At 49.2% G+C, this 10,511-nt stretch overlaps 1 protein-coding gene across 3 annotated transcripts in view; it reads right to left on the bottom strand.

Annotated features, from left to right (window-relative positions):
* The window catches only part of SNTA1 (syntrophin, alpha 1), a 35,990-nt gene that overhangs the window by 10,483 nt on the left and 14,996 nt on the right, over positions 1-10,511 (bottom strand). For all 3 annotated transcript variants that reach the window (XM_011959554.1, XM_011959562.1, XM_011959570.1), the window contains exon 3: positions 762-966. In XM_011959554.1, coding sequence (XP_011814944.1) covers positions 762-966 — 205 coding nt within the window. The remainder of the gene's footprint in view (positions 1-761; positions 967-10,511) is intronic.

The raw sequence follows: 10,511 nt of genomic DNA, 5'->3' as shown, positions 1-10,511 counted from the left end.
AAAAAAAGAAAAAAAAGTTAGCCAGGTGTGGTGGCGGGCACCTGTAGTCCCAGCTACTTGGGAGGCTAAGGCAGGAGAATCATTTGAACCCAGGAGGCAGGATTGCAGTGAGCCACAATCATTGCACCACTGCACTCCAGCCTGGGTGACAGAGCAAAACTCTGGCTCAAAAATAATAATAAAATAAAATAAAAAGGAGGCGAAATAATAGGACTTTGCCCATTGGGCCTCTGTGAGAGCTAAATAATATTGCACATGGAAAGCACTCGGCACAGTGCTGGGTACACAGTATACACTCAGTAAATGTTTGGTGGTATCAATATTATCAATGAACTGTTAAAGACTGCTCAGATGTGAAGGATGTAACCGTCCATGGCCCTGATAAAACCAGACATCTCAGAGCTCAAGCAGAGTGGGAAGAGATGAGAGGATTGGTGAGTCTAACAACCTTATCTCACAATGGATAATCTAAAGGTCAGTGAGGAAAAGGGCCTAGTTCAAAGAGAACCAGGACTGGAACACAGGGTTCTTCCCCAGACCAAGTTCATCCCCATATGTGAGCTGCCCAGAGGAAGAAGTGAGAAGCAAAGCGCACCATCATCTCCATAGCTTCACTCATGCTTCCAGTCAATCTATCTTTTAAGCACCTACTATGTTCTGGCATCACGCTGGTCATTCATACAACAGGTGTCTTTCCGTTGGTCCTACCACCTGACACCAGGGCATCTGTCTGTCTGAGTTGTCCCCCAGCCCAGCCTTACCTGGGCTCCGGGTCAGTGGGGGTGCACCTCTTCGAGACATATGCCATCTTCAAGGACACATGTTTGGCCTCGCTGAGTTTCTGGGGTGTGGGGCCAGGGGAGGAAGGCTGCCGCTGAAGGGGTGAGGCAGGAGGCGAGTCCCAGCTGACCGAGGTCCCACCAGCAGAGTTCTTGAAATACGGTGAGACGTCCTTCATATACTTGACTGATTGGGAGAGACATCAGCAGTCACCACTGTGACATGGGCTCCCAGCACATATCACACTTGTCACTAATTTATTAAGAGTGTCCAGTGTCACTATTAGACCTTTAGTAAGCAAGAGTCCAATAGTGATATTAACAAATTCTTCTAGGTTAAAGTCTCTGACGGGGCAGTGGAGCAGAAAATACTATATCCCTTTTCTGTATCCCTATATAGAGATAGGGCCCGTCTATATCCCTTCTCTCATTTTCCCTGTGGTTGATAGACACACAGCCACCTGGAAGAAAGACTATTTCCCAGCCTCCTTTGCAGTGAGGTGTGGCCATGTGACCTTTTTTTTTTTTTTGAGACAGTTTCTCTCTGTCACCCAGACTAGAGTGCCGTGGTGCTATCACAGCTCACTACAGCCTCAGTCTCCCAGATCAATCAGTCCTGCCACCTCAGCTCCCCAAGTAGCTGGGTCTACAGGTATGCACCACCACACCCAGCTATTGATTTGTTGTAGAGATGGGGTCTCACCATGTTGCTGGTCTTGAACTCCTAGACAGTGTATACAAGAAGGTGGTTAAAAGACTTTCCCAGGCTGGGCGTGGTGGTTCACGCCTATAATCCTGGCACTTTTGGAGGCCAAGGCAGGCAGATCACTTGAGGTCAAAAGTTTGAGACCAGCCTGACCAACATGGTGAAACCCCATCTCTACTAAAAATACAAAAATTAGCCGGGCGTGATGGCTCACACCTGTAATCCCAGCTACTGGGGAGGCTGAGGCAGGAGAATCACTTGAAACCAGGAGGAGGAGGTTGCAGTGAGCCAAGATCGCACCACTGTACTCCAGCCTGGGCAACAGAGCAAGACTCTGTCTCAAAAAAAAAAAAAAAAGACTTTCCCAGGCTGGGCATGGTGGCTCACGCCTATAATTCCAGCACTTTGGGAGGCTGAGGCAGTGTGGGTCACTTGAGGTCAGGACATGGTACAACCCTGTCTCTACTAATAATACAAACGTTAGCTGGGAGGGGTGCTACATGTCTGTAATCCCAGCTGCTTGAGAGGCTGAGGCATGAAAATCACTTGAACATGGGAAGCAGAGGTTGCAATGAGCCAAGATTGCACCACTGCACTCCAGCCTGGACAATGAAGTGAGATTGTCTCCAAAAAAAAAAGATGACTTTCCCAAGACCTTGTCTGTCTTCTCCCAACAACGATATACCCTCTATGGGTGCCTGATGCCTGCTAGCCTGTGGGCAGCCTCTCTTCCTCTGCAGCCTCTCTTCCTCTGCTCTCAACCACACCTGCTCCCAGGGCCATCTGGCTTGCTAGCTATCTGACGTCTGCAGTCAAAGCCCAGTCAACGTGCCCTGTGAGTGGACAGCCCAGGAAGGAGTTAGGAATTCTTGGCCCACCTTCCTGGAAGAACCAGATAAGAAGCTATTTCTGTCGCAGGAGATGCCTCTGAGGCTCAGATAGGATTCAAAGCAAACGGGGGCAAAAGAGAGGGAGTTACAAACCCTATTAGGGTTGGAATAGAAGCAATGTTGAAAAAAAGCAGGGCCAGGTTTTTTTGGAAGAAGCAAACATAGATCTGACTTTTGGGGACTAGGACTCAAATGACTTATCACTGCAGCAAAGACTTACCCCACGACTGATTATTGGATTATGTCTCAAAGGGCAGTGGAAGTGGGACATGTCACAGCCTACTTGACAGCCAAAAACCATCTCCCCTCTTTTTCCTTTGCTAAGAGAACCCTGAGTTCTAGAGGCTCAGCTTCTCCCCAGCTTAGAGGGAGAACTTTGATTGGTCAAATCTAATCATGATCATTCCATCCTTCTTGCTTGTGATTGGTTTAGAAAGGGGCAAACAATACAGTTCTGGCCAATGAGATGTGATGAAAAAAACACTGCCTTTCTTTTCTCCTCCTTTCACCTTTCAAAGTTGCTAGGAGGGAGCTTGGTACTACACACCGACAGCTACTTATTTTTTCTTTTTTTTTTCCTCTTCTTTTTTTTTTTTTTTTTTTTGAGACAGAGTCTCGCTCTGTTGCCCAGGCTGGAGTGCAGTGGTGCAATATTGGCCCACTGCAACCTCTGCCTCCCAGGTTCAAGCAATTCTCCTGCCTCAACCTCCCAAGTAGCTGGGCTTATAGGTGCATACCACCACACCCAGCTAATTTTTGTATTTTTAATAGAGATGGGGTTTCGCCATGTTGGCCAGACTGGTCTTGGACTCCTGACCTCAGGTGTTCCGCTAGCGTCGGCCTCCAAAAGTGCTGGGATTACAGACGTGAGCCACTGTGCCTGGCCTACTTTTTGACCACAAAGGTTGGGGTCCACACATTGAAGATGGTGAAGCAGAAAGATGGAGAGACCTGAGTTTTCGATGATACCATGAGCCCCTAAATTAATCTTCCCTGGAGCCATGCTGCCTCAAGATGTTCTGGAAGATAACACATTTTCTTCGATGTTTAAACCTCATTGAATTGGGTTCCTGTTACTTGCAGTCAAAACCATCCTGACAAATACAGCCCCCAATGATGCAACTGCTACATCTCCTTGCTACAAGTGGCCACATCCCTCCCCTGCTCAAAGCCCTGCTCTGGCTCCCGTGCACCCTTCGCCTAACTTCAATGCCCTCTAGGATGTGGGCCCTGCCCATAGGTCCTGTCCTCCTCCCTGGCTTCACTTCTTGCCATATCCCTCATCTCACCCTCTAGTCCAATCATACTAACTACTCAGAGACTGTATGAGCTTCCAAACTTCCACGCTATTGAATGCAGTTCCCGGCCTTGCGCGTTGTCTCATGTCTATAATCCCAGCACTTTGGGAGGCCACAGTGGGTGGATTGCTTGAGTTCAGGAGTTTGAGATGAACCTGGCCAACTTGGGGAAACGCCATCCTTATTAAAAATACAGAAAAAAATTAGCTGGGCGTGGTGGCGGGCACCTGTAATCCCAGCTACTTGGGAGGCTGCGGCAGGAGAATTGCTTGAACACAGGAGGCGGAGGTTCTAGTGAGCCAAGATCGCGCCACTGCACTCCAGCCTGAGGGACAGAGCGAGACCCCGTCTCAAAAAAAAAAAAAAAAAGAAAAGAAAGTAAGTACAATTAAAAAAAAAAAAATTAGCCAGGTGTCGTGACACACACCTGTGATCCCAGCTACTCAAGAGGCTGTGGCAGGAGGATCGCTTGAGCCCAGGAGGCAGAGGCTGCAACAAGCCGTGATTATGCCACTGCACTCCAGTCTGGGTAACAGAGTGATATCCTGTCTCAAAAAAAAAAAGAGAGAGAGAAAAGAAAGAAAATGCAATTCCCTCTGGAGTCAGATGCTCTTGGATTTGAATTCCAGCTCCAGCACTGTCTAGCTGTGTAACCATGGACAAGGTCATTCACCTCTCTGGGCCTCAATCTGCTAGTCAATAAAAAATTAATAGGGCTGGGCACAGTGGCTCACGCCTGTAATCCCAGCACTTTGGGAGGCCAAAGCGAGAGGATCACCTGAGGCTGGGAGTTCAAGACCAGCCTGGCCAACATGGCGAAACCCTGTCTCTACTAAAAATACAAAAATTAGCTGGGCCGTGGTGGCACGCACCTGTAATCCCAGCTACTCAGGAGGCTGAGGCAAGAGAATTGCTTGAACCCAGGAGGCAGAGGTTGCGCCATTGCACTCCAGCCTGGGCAATAAGAGCGAAACTCTATCTCAAAAAAATAATAAAAATAAAAATAAAAAGTAATAAAAATAAAAGATGAATAACTACAGCCAGACATGGTGGCCCACGCCTGTAATCCCAGCACTTTGGGAGCCCGAGGTAGGCAGACTGCTCGAGCCCAGGAGTTCAAGACCAGCCTAGGCAACATAGCAAAACCTTGTCTCTACCAAAAATACAAAAAATTAGCCAGGCATGGTAGTGTGCACCTGTAGTCTCAGCTACTCAGGAAGCTGAGGTGGGAGGATTGCTTGAGCCCAGGAGGCAGAGGTCACAGTAAGCCAAGATTACACCACTGCACTCCAGCCTGGCAACAGAGTGAGACCCTGTTTCAAAAAAAAAAAAAATTGTCTACCTCAGAGAGATGTCAAGATTAAATAAAATGTTGTAAGGCATGTGGTAAGTATTAAGGACTCAAGAAATGGGTGTTTCTCACTTATCAGCCTTCCATGCCCACACTTCCTAGGTCTCTGATTCTGTGTGTTGGGGTTGTCTCCTCCACAAAACTGGGAACTCCTAAAAGAAATGGCCGGGTGCGGTGCCTCACACCTGTAATCCCAGCACTTGGGAGGCCGAGGCGGGTGGATCACGAGGTCAGAAGATTGAGACCATCTTGGCCAAAGTGGTGAAACCTCATCTCTACTAAAAATACAAAAATTAGCCAGGCATAGTGGCATGCGCCTATAGTCCCAGCTACTCAGGAGGCTGAGGCAGGAGAATCGCTTGAACCCAGGAGGTGGAGGTTGCAGTGAGCCGAGATCATGCCATTGCACTCCAGCCTGGGCGACAGAGCAAGACTCCGTCTCAAAAAAAAATGAAAGAAAGAAACTGGGCTTGCTCTTCCAACCCAGAGTTGGCCAGGTAGTAGCTTACGCCTGTAATCCCAGCACTGGGGGAGGCCGAGGCAGGCAGATCACTTGAGCCTAGGAGTTTGAGAGCAGCCTGGGCAACATGGCAAAACCCTGTCTCTACCAAAATACAAAAAACTCATTGGGCATGGTGGTGTGCATCTGTAGTCCTAGGTACTTGGGAGGGTGAGGTGGGAGGGTGAGGTGGGAGGTTTGCTGGAGCCCAGGTTGAAGCTGTAGTCAGCCTTGATCACACCACTGCACTTGATCCAGCCTGCGTGACAAAGCAAGACCCTGTTTCAAACAAACAAACCCAGAGTCAGTGTTCTGTGAATGAAAAAATGAATGCCAGGGCAGGACAGGCTAATTTAGCAGGAGGTAAGAGGTGCCATAGCCCAGGAGATCCAGGCCCAGCTCACAGGTCACCTCCTCTAGGAAGCCTTCCCAGATGCCCAGTCTGGATTCATCATACCCATCACCTCTGCAGTCCCCTACGCTTCACTCCCCTGTGATTGTCTGTGTGGGGTCTGTGTCCCCAACTAGACTGAGAGCACTTTGAGGGCAGGGACCTGGTCTGACTCTTCTCTGTGTCCCCAGAATCCAGCAGAGATCTCATACACTACGTGCTCAGCAAATGAACACTTGTCAACTTTGAAGCCAGAGAAACTGCCAGATCCCCTGCTCACCCAGCCATCCCAGACCTGGGTCCCCCTCCTTTCCCACAGGAACATGCTATAAATGGACAGCATACCAGCTGATGCCAGAATCAGGGCTTGCATTTCACAAAACAAGTGGCCTGTCCCAGAGTGGGGGTGGGGCCCTGGGGGCCCCAGAGTGTGGCCATAAATAGCCCAACTCTGAGGCCTCCTCCCTCCTCTGATTTCTGCCTGAGTCACCCGACAAGGCAGGGTGGGGCTGCCAAAGCCTGTGGCCTAGAGAGCTGAGGGCACAACCACAGCCCTGTGGCCAGCATTCTTGAGACTCCAAAGATAGGCCTAGCCAGTGCCCCCATCCTCCCCAACCAAGCCTCTGGCCTGAGAACCCGATAAGCAGTGACACATGGGCCCTTCCTCCTCAGGGAAGCTGAGACACCCCAATTTCCAGGGACCTCCAGGTCTGCCAAGGAGGGAAGCCAGGATCTGGCCCTGGCCCCAAAGAGCCAGGAATAGATTCCACTGGAAACACACGGAAGAGAAACAGGGGAGGATCACTCACTCAGTCCAGTATAAGTGGACTGGGGGTCACATATGCATTGCTGAGAGAAGGGAACACATGTGTTTGGGCAACAGGATCTCCAGTACTTATCCCAGTGCTTAATAAATGTCTGTGACTCAATGTCCTGGCTGAAGGGAAGCCTGTCCTCCAAGCTCAAGCTGTTCCTTGTCTGTTCAGTGTGTGGTTATTTACTCACCCCTGCTTGAAATTAGATGACAGAGCCATTGTTTACTAGCCCACAGCCTCTCTCCCCTAACCAGAATGTCAGTTCCCTGATAGCAGGGGCTGCCCTGTTTTCCAGTTCACTAGGGTATCCTCACCATCAAGAATAGTACCTGACGGCCGGGTGCGGTGGCTCATGCCTGTATTCCCAACACTTCGGGAGGCCAAGGCAAGCAGATCACCTGTGGTCAGGAGTTTGAGACCAGCCTGGCCAACATGGCAAAACCCCATCTCTACGAAAAATACAAAAAAAGCCAGGTGTGGTGGCACACGCCTGTAATCCCAGCTACTTGGGAGGCTGAGGCAGGAGAATTGCTTGAACTCAGGAGGCAGAGGTTGCAGTGAGCCAAGATCATGCCACTGCACTCCAGCCTGGGTGACAGAGCAAGACTCCATCTCAAAAAAAAAAAAAAAGATCCAGCTGGAGGCTGGGTGCAGTGGCTCATGCCTGTAATCCCAGCACTTTGGGAGGCCAAGGCAGGTGGATCACTTGAGGCCAGGAGTTCAAGACCAGCCTGGCCAACATGATGAAACCTCGTCTCTCCTAAAAAATACAAAAATTAGGCATGGTGGCAGACGCCTGTAATCCCAACTACTTGGGAGGCTGAGGCAGGAGAATCACTCGAACCCGGGAGGCAGAGTTTGTAGTGAGCCAGGATTGCGACATTGCACTCCAGCCTGGGTGACAGACATCTCAAACAAACAAACAAACAAAACCAAAAAAAAAGATTCGTCTGGGCTCAGTGGCTCACACCTGTGAGCACTTTGGAAGTCCAAGGCAGGATTGCTTGAGCCCAGGAGTTCAAGAGCAGCCTGGTCAACATGGCAAAACACCGTCTCTACCAAAAATACACAAAATTAGCCAGGTGTAGTGGTGCACACCTGTAATCCCAGCTACTCAGGGGGCTGAGGTGGGAGGATCACTTGAGCCCAGGAGGTTGAGGCTAAAGTGAGCTGTGATCGTGCCACTGCACTCTAGCCTGGGTGACAGAGAGAAACTCTGTCTCAAAAAAAAAAAGCCAATTTAAAAATAAATAAGTGAAAGATTCAATACCTGTAAAGCACCTTCTCCTGCCTGGCATAGAACAGGACTGTCCAGTGTGGTTATGATTTCTGCCGCTGTTCCTAGTGTGACAGTATAAGGGGATAGGCATGTAATGTGGTGACAGACAAGGATCTGAATCCAGGCCCCGTACTATCACTTGCATGAGGCAAGGTCTCTCTGAGCCTCAGTTTCTTTGCCTATATAATGGGCACTGACACGTCAGCTCTCAAGTTGAACTTGAGGATTCAAGTTCCAGCTGCCCACCCAGCCACCCAGGATGGTGTGAAGAGGACTTGGGATTCCAGCAGGCTCTGGAAGGGATGACCTTTAAGGTCTTGCTGGTCTAGCAAGGCTGAACTATAAATAGTTCCTAGACTCTGGCAGGCCCTATAACAGGGATGACCAGCAGAGCCCAGGGGTTGCCACACTTTGGGGGATAAAATCTCACCTTACCACACCCTTGAGTACTACAGGGGTTACAACCTATATAAGATCCCAAAAGCATGTGACCCTTTTGACCTAACAGCAACCCTTCCAGGAACCACCCTTCAGATAAGTGCTCACAGGTGCACAGAAGGCTCATAACACTATTGTCTATCCTGCAAGAGGCTAGGGACAACTTGAATATTCGTGAGTAGGGGCTGCTAAAAACAAGATGTGGACTCCCCGACTGGCAGACACTACTCAGTCTTGTTCATGGCTATATCCCTGGTGCCTGCATTCAGTCCTGGCACAGAGCAAGGGCTCAGTAAATATGTGTTATATGAATGAACAAATCCATGGGATTTTTTTTCTTTTTTTTTTTTTTGAGACGGAGTCTCGCTGTCACCCAGGCTAGAGTGCAGTGGCACGATCTCGGCTCACTGCAAGCTCCGCCTCCTGGGTTCACGCCATTCTTCTGCCTCAGACTCCCAAGTAGCTGGGACCACAGGCGCCCGTCACCACGCCTGGCTAATTTTTTGAATTTTTAGTAGAGACAGGGTTTCACCGTGTTAGCCAGGATGGTCTCAATCTCCTGGCCTTGTGATCTTCCCACCTCGGCCTCCCAAAGTGCTGGGACTATAGGCGTTAGCCACCATGCCCGGCAGGAATTTTTTTTTTTTAATTTGTAGACATGGGGTGTTGCTATGTTGTCCAAGCTGGAGTGCAGCAGCTGTTCACAGGTGCATCATAGTGCACTCCACTCTTGAATTCCTGGCCTCAAACAATCCTCCAACCTCAGCCTCAGGAGTAAATAGGACTACAGATGTGTAGTCCTCCAGCCCAGTAATGGGACATTACATGACCATTAACAAGAATGAGGGGCCGGGCGCAATGGCTCACACATGTAATCCCAGCACTTTGGGAGACCAATGGTGGCAGAGCAACTGAGCTCAGTAGTTCAAGACCAGCCTGGGCAACATGGTGAAATCCCATCTCCACAAAAAGCACAAAAATTTAGCTGGATGTGGTGGTATCCACCTGTAGTCCCAGCTACTCAGGAGGCTGAGATGGGAGGATCACTTGAATCCAGGAGGTCGAGGCTGCAGTGAGCAATGATTGTGCCACTGTACTCCAACCTGGGCAACAGAACGAGACACTGTCTCAAAAAATTATAAAATAAAAAATATTAAAAAGATTTTAAAAATGAAAAAGACTTACATGTTCTCAACTTATTACGTGATAAAAACAAATATGGAAACTTTCTGGAAGAAAATGTGTGAAAGTATCAACACTGGTTATCTCTATAAGATGATCCCTTTACACTCTCTTGTTGTTGGTAATTTTTTTTTTTAAAGACAGTGTCTTGCTCTGTCACCCAGATTACAGTACAGTGGCATAATCATAGTTTGGGTACAACCTTGAACTCCTGGGCTCAAGCAATCCTCCTACCCAGCCTCCTGAGAGCTGGGACTACAGGTGCACAACACTATGCCCAGCTAATTTTTAAAAAAATGTTTGGCCAGGCGCAGTGGCTCACGCCTTTAATCCCAGCACTCTGGGAGGCCAAGGCAGCTGGATTGCTTGAGGTCAGGAGTTTGAAACCAGCCTGACCAAGACGATGAAACCCCATCCCTACTAAAAATACAAAAATTAGCCAGGTGTGGTGGCCGGCACCTGTAATCCCAGCTACTTAGGAGGCTGAGGCAGGAAAATTGCTTGAACCTGGGAGGCAAAGGTTGCAATGAGCCAAGATCATGCCACTGCACTCCAACCTGGACAACAAAGCAAGACTCAATCTCAAAAAAAACAAAAATTTTTTGTAGGCTGGGCACAGTGACTTATGCCTGTAATCCCAGCACTTTGGGAGGCCTTAGGCAGATCACCTGAGGTCAGGAGTTTGAGACCAGCCTGGCCAACATGGTGAAACCCCACCTATACTATATACAAAAATCAGCCAGGCATGGTGGCACATGCCTGTGATCCCAGCTGCTTGGGAAGGTGAGGCAGGAAAATCACTTGAACCCAGGAGGTGGAGGTTTCAGTGAGCTGAGATAGTACCATTGCACTCCAGCCTGGGTAACAGAGTGAGACTCCACCT

The sequence above is a fragment of the Colobus angolensis genome, unplaced genomic scaffold (genome assembly GCF_000951035.1).
Source record: "Colobus angolensis palliatus isolate OR3802 unplaced genomic scaffold, Cang.pa_1.0 Scaffold114, whole genome shotgun sequence".
NCBI lineage: Eukaryota > Metazoa > Chordata > Mammalia > Primates > Cercopithecidae > Colobus > Colobus angolensis.
Note: the sequence above shows the minus strand (reverse complement) of the source record. Positions and strands in the feature narration are given on the sequence as shown.